This window comes from Bos mutus, chromosome X, assembly GCF_027580195.1.
Source record: "Bos mutus isolate GX-2022 chromosome X, NWIPB_WYAK_1.1, whole genome shotgun sequence".
In the NCBI taxonomy this organism is placed as follows: Eukaryota; Metazoa; Chordata; class Mammalia; order Artiodactyla; family Bovidae; genus Bos; species Bos mutus.
In genome coordinates, this window is record NC_091646.1 from 106290299 (window position 1) to 106308622 (window position 18324).

Consider the following 18324-nt stretch of genomic DNA (forward strand, 5'->3'; position numbering starts at 1 on the left):
TTGATCCATGGATTGGGAAGATCTCCTGCAGAAGGAAATGATAAAAATAAACAAAGGGAAAATTAAGTAAATAACAAATAAAAACAGGCAAAAGATCTGAATTGACATTCTTCCAAAGAAAATATAAAAGTGGCCAAATAAGCACAATGAAAAGAAGCTAAAAATCATTAGTCGTTGCAAAAATATAAATCCAACCACAATGAGATATCCACTTCTATTAGGATAAGATAGCCACATCTATTTTTTTTCCTTTTAATTTTATTTTTTTTTAATTTTATTTTATTTTTTAACTTTACAATATTGTATTGGTTTTTGCCATATGGGAGAGGGAGAGGGTGGGATGATTTGGGAGAATGGCATTGAAACATGTATAATATCATATAAGATAGCCACATCTATTAAGATAAACAAAGACAGACAATAGCAAATGTCGCCAAAGTTCCAGAAAAATCCCCTTCTCCTCCTGCCCCCAATCCCTCCCAGCATCAGAGTCTTTTCCAATGAGTCAACTCTTCGCATGAGGTGGCCAAAGTACTGGAGTTTCAGCTTCAGCATCATTCCTGCAAAGAAATCCCAGGGCTGATCTCCTTCAGAATGGACTGATTGATCTCCTTGCAGTCCAAGGGACTCTCAAGAGTCTTCTCCAACACCACAGTGCGTTACTGCCTAATAATAGTTCCTGGGATACAGAAGCCCGCCTGGCGAGGGGCAGGGCCAGAGAGCCGAAGCACACACGCGTAAAGTCTTTGTAGCTTCGCGACGGGGCGGAGCCTTACCTGCCCCCTGGGGCCGAGTAACATTTAAGGCTCGAGCGCGCAGTTTCTTATTCTTTTAGCTTCGGACCCGGCAAGCTGGCTTTTGAAAGCGAAGAGGGTACGCAGTCACCTAGCAATGTCTGGTGAGTCGGGTCAGCCTCAGGCTGACCCATCCCAGGCTGGGGTCGATATGCCGCACCCTGAGAGAAATGGGGCTGCGGTCCCGAGAGGTGTGGTCCGACGGGTCGGTGCCTTAGGGCGCCGGTCCTGGATCCAAAAGGTTTTTGAGCAAGTAATAGATTCACCTCGCCGGTGGGTCACCCCATTGGAGGTGGTTCCTGTTGCAGTTTTGGCCGTCCAGAGATACCTGTTAGAGGATGAGCCACGCGACGTGAAACCTAAACCTCCGCTTTACTGCTTTGATGTGACAATCTCAGACGGGGTGTACCAAGAGAAGTGCTACCTGGACCCCAGCCTGAATTCTCTCGTATATAAAAATATCCTCAAAGTTGGCATAGAAGTGAGAATTTTCAGAGTCTCGTGCATTTACAACGAGAAAAGAATAGGCCAGGGAATCTTGTGCATAGATAACGTTCTCTGTGGGGAGTTGCTGGAGTCTGTTTCTCTAGAAACTCCCTTCAGAAATATAGTGCACTGAGAGGTCCCTGAGAGACCTTTAAGAGGCGGAAAAAGTCATTACCTGCCCCTGTGGAATAACGAAGATCCGTATGGAGATATCTGGCTAAACAATAAGCAACCAAAGGAGCACGAATTTAACCGTAAGTAATTGGAGGGAATGCCGGGGGGGTTAAAAAATAGTTTTTAGGAATTCACTTTAATGGAAAAGGAAACGAAGGTGTTTGGGTCTTGTTAATTATAAGCCGGGAGTGGTAAGAGACAAGCTTTGCAGGGTGACGGAGACGGTCGCTTAATGAAATTTGTACAGCTTGTGTCTTGGGTTGATTTGAAAGGGCCATTTCGGCAAGTGGCTTGCATGTGGTTTAAATTTAATCTGACGAACGTAGTCTCATTGCAGTCATTGTTCCTCATGTGTTGGTTATACATTTGACGGAGTGAAATTCATTTTAGTTCTATTCCCATTCCAGTCATGGAAGTAGTACTTTCTGTGTTGTTGGAAAGATTTGAATTCGGCATAAAAGTTGTAAAAATTTGGGGTTTGCCTTTTTAAACTTTGATTCAAAAAAGGATGTTCCAAAAACAGTCTTAAGCACTGTCTATATGAAGTAGCTTAATTTTTCAACAACTGAATATTTTCACTACTCTCGTTTTAAAGATGAGGAAAATCAATGTGGCAGATATTTGCACCAAATTTAGTGAACTACCAAAATAAACTTCATGTTTTACTTAAAGTATTTTGAATATCTCAGATTGTCCAGATCTGAGGGGAGAGAAAAATTCAATAACCTAAATGATATATTATTGGCTCTAAAAGTCATTTCTCTTACTTATTCTATTATCACATAATTAATCCTAAAACAGGTGTTGATAATGCTTTCAGAGAACACTCACACATACACCTTGATTGTTGATTCTTGCACTTTCAGCAGATTTTCAGAACAATACAAAAGGCTTCCATTGTGTTCTCATAGTTGGTGTATATCTTTATTGTGTCTAGTTTTGTAAAAACACACATGGGTGCTATTTCTTCTCAATTCCAATAATTATACAACTACTGAGCACCACTGCCAATATGCATTTTTTATGAATTAGATAGAAAGACCCAGAATGTGATTATGTCATACTGTTATGTATAAATTCCACTGAGTGTACAGTTTAGGGTCGGGAAGATCCCCTGGGGAAAGGATAAGCTACCCACTCCAGTATTCTTGGGCTTTCCTGGTGGCTCAGATGGTAAAGAATCTGCCTGCAATGCAGAAGACCTGGGTTCAATCTCTGGGTTGGGAAGATCCCCTGGAGAAGGTAATGGCTACCCACTCCAGTATTCTTGCCTGGAAAATTCTATGGACAGAGAAGCCGAGCGGGCTACAGTTCATGAGGTCACAAAGAGTCAGACATGACTGAGTGACTTTCACACTTCACTTCACATACAGTTTAGGGGGTGCTGATGGAACATATTTGAAAGATTTAAAAGCAGTTCTTCATGGATAGAGATAGTTGATATTTAATGACTCCTGCAGTAAATCCAGTAAAAACCCACCATTTCATTTATTCATTCAACAATTACTATTGAGCACCTACTATATGCTAGAATATATATATATATATATATATATATGTATATATATATTTCCTGTAGTGGAGAGTCAGTGGGAATTACATGTTTCACTTATTTAAAATACTTGGGTGTCTTTTACATATAACAGAAAGAAGTATAGGAAACAATAAAGAAAAATAAATTTCTACTCTCAAAAGGCTTATAGTCTAGCTAAATTAGTGGCTCCTAACAAGGAGTAATTTTGACTCCCAGGGAACATTTGTCAATGTCTAGAGATATTTTTGGTTGTTACAACTGGGAGGGCATCTAGTTGATAAAGGCCAGGAATGTTTCTAAACATCCTCCAGTGCACAAGACATTCTCAAAACAAACAATTTTCCAGTCCCAAATGTCAAGACTCTTCAGGCTGAGAAACCCTGAGTTAGGGAGATGAGCTACATACATTAGAAGTTTTGTTTTTAGTGGGATGAATTGAGAGAGTGGCATTAACATATATACACTACTATGTGCAAAATACATAGCTAGTGTGAAGCTTCTGTAAAGCACAGGGAGCTCATCTCAATGCTCTGTGATGACCTAGAGGGTAGGATGGGTTAGGGGGTTGGAGGGAGGCTCACGAGGGAGGAGATATATGTATACTCATAGCTGATGCACATTGTTGTAAAGCAGAAACTAACACAACATTGTAAAGCAATGATACTCCAATTAAAAAAATTTTAAACTGCAAAGCAAAACAAGATGGAATCTAGAAAGATGGTACCGATGATCTGATGTGCGAGGCAGCAAAGGAGACACAGATGTAAAGAACAGGCTTTTGGACTCAGTGGGATAAGGAAAGGGTGGGATGATTTGAAAGAATAGCATTGAAACATATACGTTACCATATGTAAGATAGCCAGTGGGAGTTTGATGTATGACACAGGACACCCAAAGCCAGTGCCCTATGACAACCTGGAGGAATGGGATGGGAAGGGAGATGGGAGGTGGTTCAGGATGGAGGGAACACACGTATGCCTATGGCCGATTCATGTTGATATATGACAAAAACCATCACAATATTGAAATTAGCCTCCAATCAAAATAAATAAATAAAATTTTTAAAAAGATATCAAGAATGTTTCTCTATCACAGAATCTATTTTTGCTGTTCCCTCCAATTTCAGTGTCTCTTCCCAAGAAGTCCACACACTCACTCCCTCACTTCTTGCAGGTCTCTGCTCTGTTCAATTTCTGAATAGAAAACCCTCCCTTAATCATATTGTATTAATACACATTAACTCCTGCTCCCTCTCCTCACTTTCCCCTTAATATGTTTTTTGGTCTCCAAGGCAAGGCTGCACCTGGTCTAGAGCAGACACTCAATAAATACATGTAGAATTAGTGAATTGGTTAAATATTAATAATGGTAGGGTTCTTCAGCCCAAGCAGTGAGAAGCTTGAGTAAAGGAGCCTGACTACTGTTATCTGCAATGGTCTAGAACAGTGCCTGCCTTTTGGTAGGGACTTCATAAATAGTGAATTAAGAATGATGAAATAGAGAGCCAAGGGAGATTAATATAATCAAGGCATGCTTATTTCTATCTTTGAAAATATTCTTGGACAATCACTACATTCTGTGTATACTGGTGCATCTGGAGATATATAAATATATATAAATTCTCACTATTCTTCTCAGAATTTTCACATTACATTCATTCCCTATACATTCCTTGTAGTTTAGAAATGCAGCTTCTGAAATTCTATATCCTGCCTGTATTTTAAGCCAGATATTGTATAAAATATATTTTAAAAATTGTAAACTAAAGGGAGCCCTTCACAAGCCAGTTCTATAGTTTTCTGTCTTCATTTGCATTTAATCGTAAATTCACCCAACCTGCACTCAGTGAGCCACTACAATTATGTGAACGCTAATAGCAAGAGCAGCTAATGTTTATGGAGGATTTTCTGCACCAGGAACTGTCCTAAAGGCTGTGCATACTTTATCCAGTTTTGTTAATACTACCAAAAGCCCGGGGTTCCCAGGTGGCACTAGTGGCAAAGAACCTGCCTGCCAATGCAGGAGACGTAAGAGACCCGTGTTCAATCCCTGGGTGAGGAAGATCCCCTGGAGGCGGGTACGGCATCCACCCCAGTACTCTTGCCTGAGAAGCCCATGGACAGAGGAGTCTGGCGAGCTACAGCCCACAGGCTGGCAAAGAGTAGGACACGATTAAGTGACTTAACACACATGCATGCAATATACATGAACGTGATAACATGGATGGCCTGTGTACGTGCGTGCTAAGTCGCTTCAGTCCTGTCCGACTCTTTGTGACTCTTTAGGCAAGAATCGGAGAAGGCAATGGCACCCCACTCCAGTACTCTTGCCTGGAAAATCCCATGGACGGAGGAGCTTGGTGGGCTGCAGTCCATGGGGTCGCTAAGAGGCGGACACGACTGAGTGACTTCACTTTCACTTTTCACTTTCATGCATTGGAGAAGGAAATGGCAACCCACTCCAGTGTTCTTGCCTTTAGAATCCCAGGGACAGGGAAGCCTGGTGGGCTGCCGTCTCTGGGGTCGCACAGAGTTGGACACGACTGAAGCGACTTAGCAGCAGTAGCAGCAGGCAAGAATACTGAAGTGGGTTACCATGCCCTCCTCCAGGGGATCTTCCCGAGCCAGGGGTCGAACACGCGTCTCTTGCATTGGCAGGGGGGTTCTTTACCACTAGTGCCACCTGGGAAGCCCCCATTTACTTTCTGTCACTGGCCCAAGGGGACTTTCCTGGTGGCTCAGATGGTAAAGATTCTGCCAAAGGCCCCGCCCCACCCCACCCCCCCAACTCTGAGCTTTGACTACTTGCTTCTGGCTTCCAGCCAGTTCTCGTCACCATAGCCTCTCGGTACCCTCCCTCCTAGAAGTGTCACGAGGGCTCCTCCCCTCCCTCTGGTTACTTTGCTTTGGAAACCCTGGCGACCAGAGCTTTTCCCGCTTCTCCAATCCGGGCATTCCAGCCGGCTCTAAGTTAGAGAACCCGCCGCGCAACCACGTGTGTTCCGTTCAGTTCAGTCGCTCAGTCGTGTCCGACTCTTTGTGACCCCATGAATCACAGCACGCCAGGCCTCCCTGTCCATCACCAACTCCCAGAGTTCACTCAGACACACGTCCATCGAGTCAGTGATGCCATCCAGCCATCTCATCCTCTGTCATCCCCTTCTCCTCCTGCCCCCAATCCCTCCCAGCATCAGAGTCTTTTCCAATGAGTCAACTCTTCGCATGAGGTGGCCAAAGTACTGGAGTTTCAGCTTCAGCATCATTCCCTGCAAAGAAATCCCAGGGCTGATCTCCTTCAGAATGGACTGGTTGGATCTCCTTGCAGTCCAAGGGACTCTCAAGAGTCTTCTCCAACACCACAGTGCGTTACTGCCTAATAATAGTTCCTGGGATACAGAAGCCCGCCTGGCGAGGGGCAGGGCCAGAGAGCCGAAGCACACACGCGTAAAGTCTTTGTAGCTTCGCGACGGGGCGGAGCCTTACCTGCCCCCTGGGGCCGAGTAACATTTAAGGCTCGAGCGCGCAGTTTCTTATTCTTTTAGCTTCGGACCCGGCAAGCTGGCTTTTGAAAGCGAAGAGGGTACGCAGTCACCTAGCAATGTCTGGTGAGTCGGGTCAGCCTCAGGCTGACCCATCCCAGGCTGGGGTCGATATGCCGCACCCTGAGAGAAATGGGGCTGCGGTCCCGAGAGGTGTGGTCCGACGGGTCGGTGCCTTAGGGCGCCGGTCCTGGATCCAAAAGGTTTTTGAGCAAGTAATAGATTCACCTCGCCGGTGGGTCACCCCATTGGAGGTGGTTCCTGTTGCAGTTTTGGCCGTCCAGAGATACCTGTTAGAGGATGAGCCACGCGACGAAACCTAAACCTCCGCTTTACTGCTTTGATGTGACAATCTCAGACGGGGTGTACCAAGAGAAGTGCTACCTGGACCCCAGCCTGAATTCTCTCGTATATAAAAATATCCTCAAAGTTGGCATAGAAGTGAGAATTTTCAGAGTCTCGTGCATTTACAACGAGAAAAGAATAGGCCAGGAATCTTGTGCATAGATAACGTTCTCTGTGGGGAGTTGCTGGAGTCTGTTTCTCTAGAAACTCCCTTCAGAAATAGTGCGCACCGAGAGGTCCCCGAGAGACCTTTAAGAGGCGGAAAAAGTCATTACCTGCCCCTGTGGAATAACGAAGATCCGTATGGAGATATCTGGCTAAACAATAAGCAACCAAAGGAGCACGAATTTAACCGTAAGTAATTGGAGGGAATGCCGGGGGGGTTAAAAAATAGTTTTTAGGAATTCACTTTAATGGAAAAGGAAACGAAGGTGTTTGGGTCTTGTTAATTATAAGCCGGGAGTGGTAAGAGACAAGCTTTGCAGGGTGACGGAGACGGTCGCTTAATGAAATTTGCACAGCTTGTGTCTTGGGTTGATTGTGAAAAGGGGCCATTTCGGCAAGTGGCTTGCATGTGGTTTAAATTTAATCTGACGAACGTAGTCTCATTGCAGTCATTGTTCCTCATGTGTTGGTTATACATTTGACGGAGTGAAATTCATTTTAGTTCTATTCCCATTCCAGTCATGGAAGTAGTACTTTCTGTGTTGTTGGGAAGATTTGAATTCGGCATAAAAGTTGTAAAAATTTGGGGTTTGCCTTTTTAAACTTTGATTCAAAAAAGGATGTTCGGTGATTTATTCCTTAGTTTACATTTAATGAAATGCCATTTGTATACCGTTAACTGTAGCAGTTACCTAAATACTGTTTTTGGAATGTGTGATTTTTGTGGAAAAGCTTGAAGTTCTCATTTTTGTGTTTATTACTTACCACGAACAAAACTAATCTAAGTTCAGTTTCATAAGAAGGAAGTTAACCTGATAATGCTGGCTCCTTAGTCATCAGCCACTGCTCTAAAATATATTTTTATTTATAAGAGATGGAAATGAGCAGAATTATAGGTATGTAGGTATATGGAATGGAGAAGGCAATGGCAACCCACTCCAGTACTCTCGCCTGGAAAATCCCATGGACGGAGGAGCCTGGTAGGCTGCAGTCCATGGGGTCGCTAGGAGTCGGACACGACTGAGCGACTTCACTTTCACTTTTCACTTTCATGCATTGGAGAAGATAATGGCAACCCACTCCAGGGTTCTTGCCTGGAGAATCCCAGGGACGGGGGAGCCTAGTGGGCTGCCGTCTCTGGGGTCGCATGGAGTCGGACACGACTGAAGCAACTTGGCAGAAGGTATATGGAAAGGGGAAGAAATAAAGTGCAAAAAATAAAGGCGAAAGTACTGGAGCGAGAAAGAGAATTTTCTGCATTTACTGCTTTTCAGGTTTTTTTTTTTTTTAACATTGCAGTAGTAATGCTATGATGTGTAACAGCAACAGACTTGAAAAGATAATTGAGATGAAAATAAGCAATTAAAGTAATATCCAGTTATAAGAAAAAGAAGGTGGCTGTCGAAATGTGTAGCTAAGGATGATTTAAAAAACTTAAACTTTAAGAACAAGATACTCATTTCAGGGATGAAATAATGCAATTATTATTTTTTTAATCTCAAGCATGGAATAAAGCAGTAGTGCATTACTACTCTGTTGAATATTTTTATTTTTAGAACTGAATGTACAAATGAAAAATTGGTGCTCTAGAAGAACTGAGAATAATGATTTGTAAAAAGTTATTTCATTTCTCTGATTATGAAAGTAATATCTATTCATTATTTAAACCATATTTTTATTGCAAAAGGCAAGGTCCATGTACTAAAAATCCAAACTTTATATTTAAAAGTATATTGTAAGACCCAAGTACAGTAAAGTATTAATGACAAATCTAGAAGTATTGGTGTTCTTTCAGGTTTGTTGTATGTTTGAAGTTTTTAATAATAAAATGTCTGTGGGAGAGGGTGAGGGTGGGATGATTTGGGAGAATGGCATTGAAACATGTATAATATCATATGTGAAACGAATCGCCAGTCCAGGTTCGATGCAGGATACAGGATGCTCAGGGCTGGTGCACTGGGATGACCCAGAGGGATGGTATGGGAAGAGAGGTGGGAGGCGGTTTCAGGATGGGGAACATGTGTGCACCCGTGGCAGATTCATGTTGATGTATGGCAAAACCAAAACAATACTGTAAAGTAATTAGCCTCCAATTAAAATAAATAAATTTATATAGAAGAAGAATAATAAAATGTTTGGATGGAGTAAAAGACCCTCCTTACCTCCTCTTATGGCTTCAACTTTCCACTCAAAATGGGGAAAAATGATTATATTACATTTTATGATTTGTTATTTCTACTTCTCTCAAGTGTCTTTAGCACACATATTTGTATACACTTTTCTATAGTGGGGGTGTACCATAATTTATATAATCATGCCCATTTTAATGGATAATTTATAGTTTTAGGCAGTTATTAGTTTTTCAGTTTTAGATCCAGTGCTGAACCTCATTAGGATATGCCTGTTTGTTTACTGTGTTCAAGTATTTCTGTTAAATGGACGGCTTCCTAGCAGTGAAATAAAGAGTATTTGAATTTTAAAATGGGTATTGACAAAGCGGTTTCTGAAAAAATGGGTTCTTGCCTGGAGAATCCCAGGGACGGGGGAGCCTGGTGGGCTGCCGTCTATGGGTCGCACAGAGTCGGGCACGACTGAAGCCACTTAGCAGCAGCAACATATTTAGTAGAGTGCCCATTTCCCCATTTTATACTATTGTTTTTAATTATATCTTTAATCTAATTAATTTATAGGATTTCTCTGCTAAGGGCAGTAAATTTTTACCTGCTGTATATTTCAGGTTATTTTCTCCCACTGTGTCTCTGTTCTCTTAGATTTGTTGTGTGCTTTTGTGCTTTTTAAACTTTTCTATTCGGTATACTGTGTACACAGTAAAAGAGAAAAATCTTAAAAATACAACTATATATATATTTATGTAACCATCCCCCTAGATCAAGATATGGAGCATTTCAGGAACCCCCAAAATTTTCCTCTTCTGGTTCAGTACCCTATTCCAAAAGTAAACTATAATACGTCAGAGACAGCTTTTTAAAATGTAAGTTAGGAGAATTCCCTGGTAGTCTAGTTGTTAGGACTCCACTTCCACTGTCCAGGTCCAGGGTTCCATCCCTGGTCAGGGACCTAAGATCCTGCAAGCAGAGGGTGCAGGCAAAAAGTAAAATGGAAGTTGGACTGTGCCACTTTCCTGCCTAAACCCCTCCCCAGGGCTCGCCATTGCACTTAGACAAACATCTAGACCACCTACCGGGATCCACGTGGCCCTATGGTGTATGCAAACTCTTTCTGTAAAGAGATGGTAAATCTTTTTGTCTTTTTGAGACGTTTGATTTCTGCTGCAGCTATTGAACTTTGCTGTTGTTTATGGAAAGTGGCATAGAAAATATGTAAATGTATGGGTTATTTTATTAACAAATCCTGGCTGCTGCTGCTAAGTCGCTTCAGTCGTGTCCAACTCTGTGCCACTCCATAGATGGCAGCCCACCAGGGTCCCCCGTCCCTGGGATTCTCCAGGCAAGAACACTGGAGTGGGTTGCCATTTCCTTCTCCAATGCATGAAAGTGAAAAGTGAAAGTGAAGTCGCTCAGTCGTGCCCGACTCTTAGCGACCCCGTGGACTGCTGGCAGCAGGCTGTATTTGTCCTGAGGACCACAGTTTGCGGAGCCCTGCTGTACACAACTGCAGCCTTCTTACTTCTCTTCTGCACCATGTTGTTTCAGCATACAGGCCGCCATTTTTCCACCCCACCCACCAGCCGCCTTTTTTTTTTTTTCCGGCCGCCATTTTTCCACCCCGCCCACCAGCCGCCTTTTTTTTTTCCGGCCGCCATTTTTCCACCCCGCCCACCAGCCGCCGTTTTTTTTTTTTTTTTCCGCCGCCATTTTTCCACCCCGCCTGCCCTTTTTTTTTTTTTTTTTTTTTTTTTTTTTTTCCGCCGCCATTTTTCCACCCGCCCACCAGCCCTTTTTTTTTTTTTCCGGCCGCCATTTTTCCACCCTGCCCACCAGCCGCCTTTTTTTTTTTTTTTCCCTTGCCGTTTTCGGCTCAGACAGTAGTCTGCCTGCAATGCAGGAGACCCAGGTTCAATCCATGGCTCAGGAAGATCCCCTGGAGGAACTGGCAACCCACTCCAGTATTCTTGCCTAGAGAATACCATGGTCGGTAGCCATTTCCTTCTCCAGGGGATCTTCCTGAGCTAGGGATCGAACCTGGGTCTTGTGCATTGCAGGCGGACTTTTTACCATCTGAGCCACTAGGGAAAGTAGAGTCCGCCTGCAACGCGGGAGATGCAGGAGAGAGGGGTTCAGTGCCTGGTTCGGGAAGATCCTCTGGAGAAGGAAATGGTTACCGACTACAATATTCTTGCCTGGAGAATCCCATGGACAGAGGAACCTGGAGGGCTATAGTCCATGGCGTCACAAAGAGCGGGACACGACTGAGGGACTAACACTGTATTGTTATTACACCACTGTAACAGAATTGATAACACTCATAAATTATTTTGTTTTCTTTCTCCTCCCTCGAATTTATAAGATCCTTGGGGGTAAGCACTCGTGTGTGTGTGTGTGTGTGTGTGTTTTTTCACTGCTGTGGTCTATTTTTCTTATAGCCAGGAAAATGTGTGGCACATAGTAGGCAGTTTAGAAGTGTTCATTGAATAAAGGAATGAATGAAATAGATTATATTAATAGGTTTTCTGATGTTGAACCACTACTGTTTCTACTTGGTCATGCTTGTTATTGTTATCTCTATATATTCAAGTGAATTTGATCCATAAGTTTTGTTATATTTTAGGAAAGTACTATTTCAGTTCAATTTTGATACCAGATTAATTAATATTAGTCTAAAGAATGAGTTAGGAAGCTTTCCTGTTTTTCTGAACTTAGAAAAATAACATGTTCTTTGAAGGTTTGGTGGAATTTACCCCCAAAACTATTTGAACCTGGGACCTTGGGTGAGCATTGGGAGTTCGGAAAATGTTTTCCTTTTCAATTTTTGAGAAAGTAGTAAAACCTGTAACGCTTCTTTTGAGTGCATTTTTGAGAGTTGACATTTCACTAGGAAATCTCATTTCACCTAAATCTCAGAGCTGTACATAATCTACATGTTTTAATCTCTATCTTGTCAGTTACATCCCCTGATATGTTCCTAAAGTTCAAGTCTTCACCCTTTTTCGTGATCAGCCTTGGCAGAGGTTTGTCTACTGTCTTGTTACTCAAAAATAAGACTTTTAACTTTACTAATTAAAAGTCTGTATCAGGGAGATGTTTCTACTTTATTTGTACTGTCCTCTTTAATTATTTTTACATCCTTTGTTCATTTTTTATTTTTGTTTTTGGTACTTCCTTCTAGAGTTGAATGCTTGGTTTATTTATTCCCTTCTTTATTTCTTCCAAAAGCTTTAACAGTTCTGAAATTTAACACAGTTACTGTTTTGGCTGTATACCCCAGGTTTTGAAGTATAGAGATTTTATTTTTACTCATTACTCATATTTTCTGATTTTAAATTTGAGTTTCTGTTTACCCCGAAAAGTTTAGAAAAAGTTTGCTTATTAGCTGTGCAGTTCCTTGTTATACCAGGTTTTAAATTTTTTAATTAGAACATTCCATGTCCTTATTTTAAAATCTATTTTATTTGCCCATTTCTTTGAGAGGAATATTGACTTCTTTTTAGGAAGGTGATTTTGTTCATTTCTGCTTATATTTCTAAAAGTTTTAAGTTTAGATCTTTCAGTAATACGTAAAATTTCATAACTTGAGTATATCTTGGTGGATTTTACACTTAACAACATAGAATTTCTCTTAGTCCCTTTTTGCCTCAAATTATATTTTGTCTAATAGTACTGTTTACCACTTACATGGTCTTTTAGCATTTACAGCCATGATTCTCAAACCTGAGTGGGCATCCACATCACCTCAAAGTGAAAGTGAAAGTTGCTCAGTCGTATCCGACTCTTTGCAACCCTATGGACTATAGTCCATGGAAATCTTCAGGCCAGAATACTAGAGTGGGTAACTTTTCCCGTCTCCAGGGGATCTTTTCAACCCAGGGATCGAACCCAGGTATCCCGCTTTACAAGAGAATTCTTTACCAGCTGAGCCACAAGGGAAGCCCAAGAATACTGGAATGGGTAGCCTGTCCGTTCTCCAGCAGATCTTCCGGCTGCAGAACCTGGGTCTTCTGCATTGCAGGCGGATTCTTTACCAACTGAGCTATGAGGGAAGCCATATGACCTCAGAAATTCAGATTGCTGGATCCTGCCACCAGTTTATGATTCTCAGTACATCTGCCCTAGAATTTACATTACTAACACATTGATTCTGCTGGTGCAAAGGCCACACTTTGATAACCACTGGCTTAGTGTATATTTCTTTGCTCATCACTTTATTTCCATTTTTTTAAAAATGGTTTTTGCCATACATTCACATGAATCAGCCATGGGTGTACATGTGTTCCCCATCCTGACCCTGCCTCCCACCTCCCTCCCTTCCCATCTGTCAGGGTCATCCCCATGTACCAGCCCTGAACACCTTGCCTCATGCATCAAACGTGGACTGGCGATCTATTTCACATGTGATAATATACATGTTTCAATGCTATTCTCTCAAATCATCCTTGTTTTAGGTTTCTCTGCATAGCTAAGCTTTTTCTTTTTTACCCAAATTCTTTTTCTTTCAAGAGATGAAGTTAATCAAGTTACGTTTTATGTAATTAATGATGTTTATACTTATTCTTACAGACCTACTTTATTATATGCCATGCATTATTTTTTTAAAAAGTTTATTTATTTTAATTGGAGGCTAATTACTTCACAAATTGTATTGGTTTTGCCATACATCAACATGAATCCGCCACGGGTGTACACGTGTTCCCCATCCCGAACCCCCCTCCCTCCTCCCTCTCTGTACCATCCCTCTGGGTCATCCCAGTGCACCAGCCCCGAGCATCATGTATCATGCATCGAAACTGGACTGGCTATTCATTTCACATATGATATTATACATGTTTCAATGTCATTCTCCCAAATCATCCCACCCTTGCCCTCTCCCACAGAGTCCAGAAGACTGTTCTATACATCTGTGTCTCTTTTGCTGTCTCACATACAGAGTTATCATTACCATCTTTCTAGATTCCATATATATGTGTTAGTATACAGTATTGGTGTTTTTCTTTCTGGCTTACTTCACACTGTATAATAGGCTCCAGTTTCATCCACCTCATTAGAACTGATTCAAATGGATTCTTTTTGATGGCTAAGTAATACTCCATTGTGTATACATACCACAGCTTTCTTATCCATTTGACTTCTGATGGACATCTAGGTTTCTTCCATGTCCTGGCTATTATAAACAGTGCTGCGATGAACATTGGGGTACACGTGTCTCTTTCAATTCTGGTTTCCTCGCTGTGTATGCCCAGCAGTAGGATTGCTGGGTCATATGGCAGATCTATTTCCAGTTTTTTAAGGAAACTCCACACAGTTCTCCATAGTGGCTGTACTAGTTTGCATTCCCACCAACAGTGTAAGAGGGTTCCCTTTTCTCCACACCCTCTCCAGCATTTATTGTTTGTAGACTTTTGGATCCCAGCCATTCTGACTGGCGTGAAATGGTACCTCATTGTGGTTTTGAGTTGCATTTCTCTGATAATGAGTGGTGTTGAGCATCTTTTCATGTGTTTGTTAGCCATCTGTATGTCTTCTTTGGAGAAATGTCTGTTTAGTTCTTTGGCCCATTTTTTGATTGGGTTGTTTTTTTTTCTGAAATTGAACTGCAGGAGTTGCTTGTATTTTTTTGAGATTAATTCTTTGTCAGTTGCTTCATTTGTTATTATTTTCTTCCATGCTGAAGGCTGTCTTTTCACCTTGCTTAGAGTTTCCTTTGTTGTGCAGAAGCTTTGAACTTTAATTAGGTCCCATTTGTTTGTTTTTGCTTTTATTTCCACTATTCTGGGAGGTGGGTCATAGAGGATCCTGCTGTGGTTTATGTCGGAGAGTGTTTTGCCTATGTTCTCCTCTAGGAGTTTTATAGTTTCTGATCTTATGTTTAGATATTTAATCCATTTTGAGTTTATTTTTTGAAAGTGTTCTACTTTCATTCTTTTACAAGTGGTCGACCAGTTTTCCCAGCACCGCTTGTTAAAGAGATTGTCTTTTCTCCATTGTATATTCTTGCCTCCTTTGTCAAAGATAAGGTGGCCATAGGTGCATGGATTTATCTCTGGGCTTTGTATTTTGTTCCATTGATCTATATTTCTGTCTTTGTGCCAGTACCATACTGTCTTGATGACTGTGGCTTTGTAGTAGAGCCTGAAGTCAGGCAGGTTAATTCCTCCAGTTCCATTCTTTCTCAAGATTGCTTTGGCTATTCGAGGTTTTTTGTATTTCCATACAAATTTTGAAATTATTTGTTCTAGCTCTGTGAAAAATACCATTGGTAGCTTGATAGGGATTGCATTGAATCTATAGATTGCTTTGGGTAGTATACTCATTTTCACTGTGTTGATTCTTCCAATCCATCAACATGGTATATTTCTCCATCTATTAGTGTCCTCTTTGATTTCTTTCACCAGTGTTTTATAGTTTTCTATATATAGGTCTTTAGTTTCTTTAGGTAGATATATTCCTAAGTATTTTATTCTTTTCATTGCAATGGTGAATGGAATTGTTTCCTAAATTTCTCTATTTTCTCATTATTAGTGTATAAGAATGCAAGGGATTTCTGTGTGTTGATTTTATATCCTGCAACTTACTATATTCATTGATTAGTAATTTTCTGGTGGAGTCTTTAGGGTTTCCTATGTAGAGGATCATGTCATCTGCAAACAGTGAGAGTTTTACTTCTTCTTTTCCAATTTGGATTCCTTTTATTTCTTTTTCTGCTCTGATTGCTGTGGCCCAAACTTCCAAAACTATGTTGAATAGTAGTGGTGAGAGTGGGCACCCTTGTCTTGTTTCTGACTTTAGGGGAAATGCTTTCAATTTTTCACCATTGAGGATAATGTTTGCTGTGGGTTTGTCATATATAGCTTTTATTATGTTGAGGCATGTTCCTTCTATTCCTGCTTTCTGGAGAGATTTTATCATAAATGGATGTTGAATTTTGTCAAAGGCTTTCTCTGCATCTATTGAGATAATCATATGGCTTTTATTTTTCAATTTGTTAATGTGGTGTATTACACTGACTGATTTGGATATTGAAGAATCCTTGCATCCCTTGGATAAAGCCCACTTGGTCATGGTGTATGATCTTTTTAATGTTTTGTTGGATTCTGATTGCTAGAATTTTGTTAAGGATTTTTGCATCTATGTTCATCAGTGATATTGGCCTTTAGTTTTCTTTTTCTATGGCATCTTTGTCAGGTTTTGGTATTAGGGTGATGGTGGCCTCATAGAATGAGTTTGGAAGTTTACCTTCCTCTGCAATTTTCTGGAACAGTTTGAGTAGGATATGTGTTAGCTCTTCTCTAAATTTTTGGTAGAATTCCACTGTAAAGCCGTCTGTTCCTGGGCTTTTGTTTGCTGGAAGATTTCTGATTACAGTTTCAATTTCCATGCTTTTGATGGATCTGTTAAGATTTTCTATTTCTTCCTGCTCCAGTTTTGGAAAGTTGTACTTTTCTAAGAATTTGTCCATTTCTTCCAAGTTGCCCATTTTATTGGCATATAATTGCTGATAGTAGTCTCTTATGATCCTTTGTATTTCTGTGTTGTCTGTTGTGATCTCTCCATTTTCATTTCTAATTTTATTGATTTGATTTTTCTCCCTTTGTTTCTTGATGACTCTGGCTAATGGTTTGTCAGTTTTATTTATCCTTTCTAAGAAACAGGTTTTGGCTTTGTTGATTTTTGCTATGGTCTCTTTTGTTTCTTTTGCATTTATTTATGCCCTAATTTTTAAGATTTCTTTCCTTCTACTAACCCTGAGGTTCTTCATTTCTTCCTTTTCTAGTTGCTTTAGGGGTAGAGTTAGGTTATTTATTTGGTTTTTTTCTTGTTTCTTGAGGTATGCCTGTATTGCTATGAACCTTCCCCATAGAACTTCTTTTACAGTGTTCCACAGGTTTTAGGTTGTTATGTTTTCATTTTCATTCATTTCTATGCATATTTTGATTTCTTTTTGATTTCTTCTTTGATTTGTTGGTTATTCAGCAATGTGTTGTTCACCCTCCATAGCTTGGCATTTTTAATAGTTTTTCTCCTGTAATTGAGATCTAATCTTACTGCATTGTGGTCAGAAAAGATGCTTGGAATGATTTCAATGTTTTTGAATTTACCAAGGCTAGATTTATGGCCCCGGATGTGGTCTATCTTGGAGAAGGGTCCGTGTGCACTTGAGAAAAAGGTGAAATTCATTGTTTTGGGATGAAATGTCCTATAGATATCAGTTAGATCTAACTGGTCTATTGTATCATTTAAAGTTTGTGTTTCCTTGTTAATTTTCTGTTTAGTTGATCTATCCATAGGTGTGAGTGGGGTATTGAAGTCTCCCTCTATTATTGTGTTATTGTTGATTTCCCCTTTCATACTTGTTAGCATTTGTCTTACATATTGTGGTGCTCCTATGTTGGGTGCATATATATTTATAATTGTTTTATCTTCTTCGATTGATCCTTTGATCATGATGTAGTGTCCTTCTTTGTCTCTTTTCACAACCTTTATTTTAAAGTCTATTTTATCTGATACCAGTATTGCTACTCCTGCTTTCTTTTGGTCTCTGTTTGTGTGGAATATCTTTTTCCAGCCCTTCACTTTCAGTCTGTATGTGTCCCTTGTTTTGAGGTGGGTCTCTTGTAGACAACATATATAGGGGTCTTGTTTTTGTATCCATTCAGCCAGTCTTTGTCTTTTGGTTGGGGCATTCAACCCATTTACGTTTAAGGTAATTATTGATAAGTATGATACCATTGCCATTTACTTCATTGTTTTGGTTTAAGTTTATACACCCTTTTGTTTCCTGTCTAGAGAAGATCATTTAGTATTTGTTGGAGAGCTGGTTTGGTGGTGCTGAATTCTCTCAGCTTTTGCTTGTTTGTAAAGGTTTGAATATTTTAATGAGATCCTTGCTGGGTACAGTAATCTGGGCTGTAGGTTATTTTCTTTCATCACTTTAAGTATGTCCTGCCATTCCCTCCTGGCCTGAAGAGTTTCTATTGAAAGATCACCTGTTATCCTTATGGGAATCCCCTTGTGTGTTATTTGTTGTTTTTCCCTTGGTGCTTTTAATATTTGTTCTTTGTGTTTGATCTTTGTTAATTTGATTAATATGTGTCTTGGGGTGTTTCATCTTGGGTTTATCCTGTTTGGGACTCTCTGGGTTTCTTGGACTTGGGT

At 40.6% G+C, this 18324-nt stretch overlaps 1 protein-coding gene across 1 annotated transcript in view; it reads left to right on the forward strand.

Moving 5' to 3' along the window:
* The first annotated feature begins 891 nt into the window (after positions 1–891).
* Positions 892–18324, forward strand: part of RADX (RPA1 related single stranded DNA binding protein, X-linked) — a 106437-nt gene continuing 89004 nt past the window's right edge. Inside the window, 1 exon segment of the mRNA XM_070366067.1 lies at positions 892–1534. Coding sequence (XP_070222168.1) covers positions 892–1534 — 643 coding nt within the window.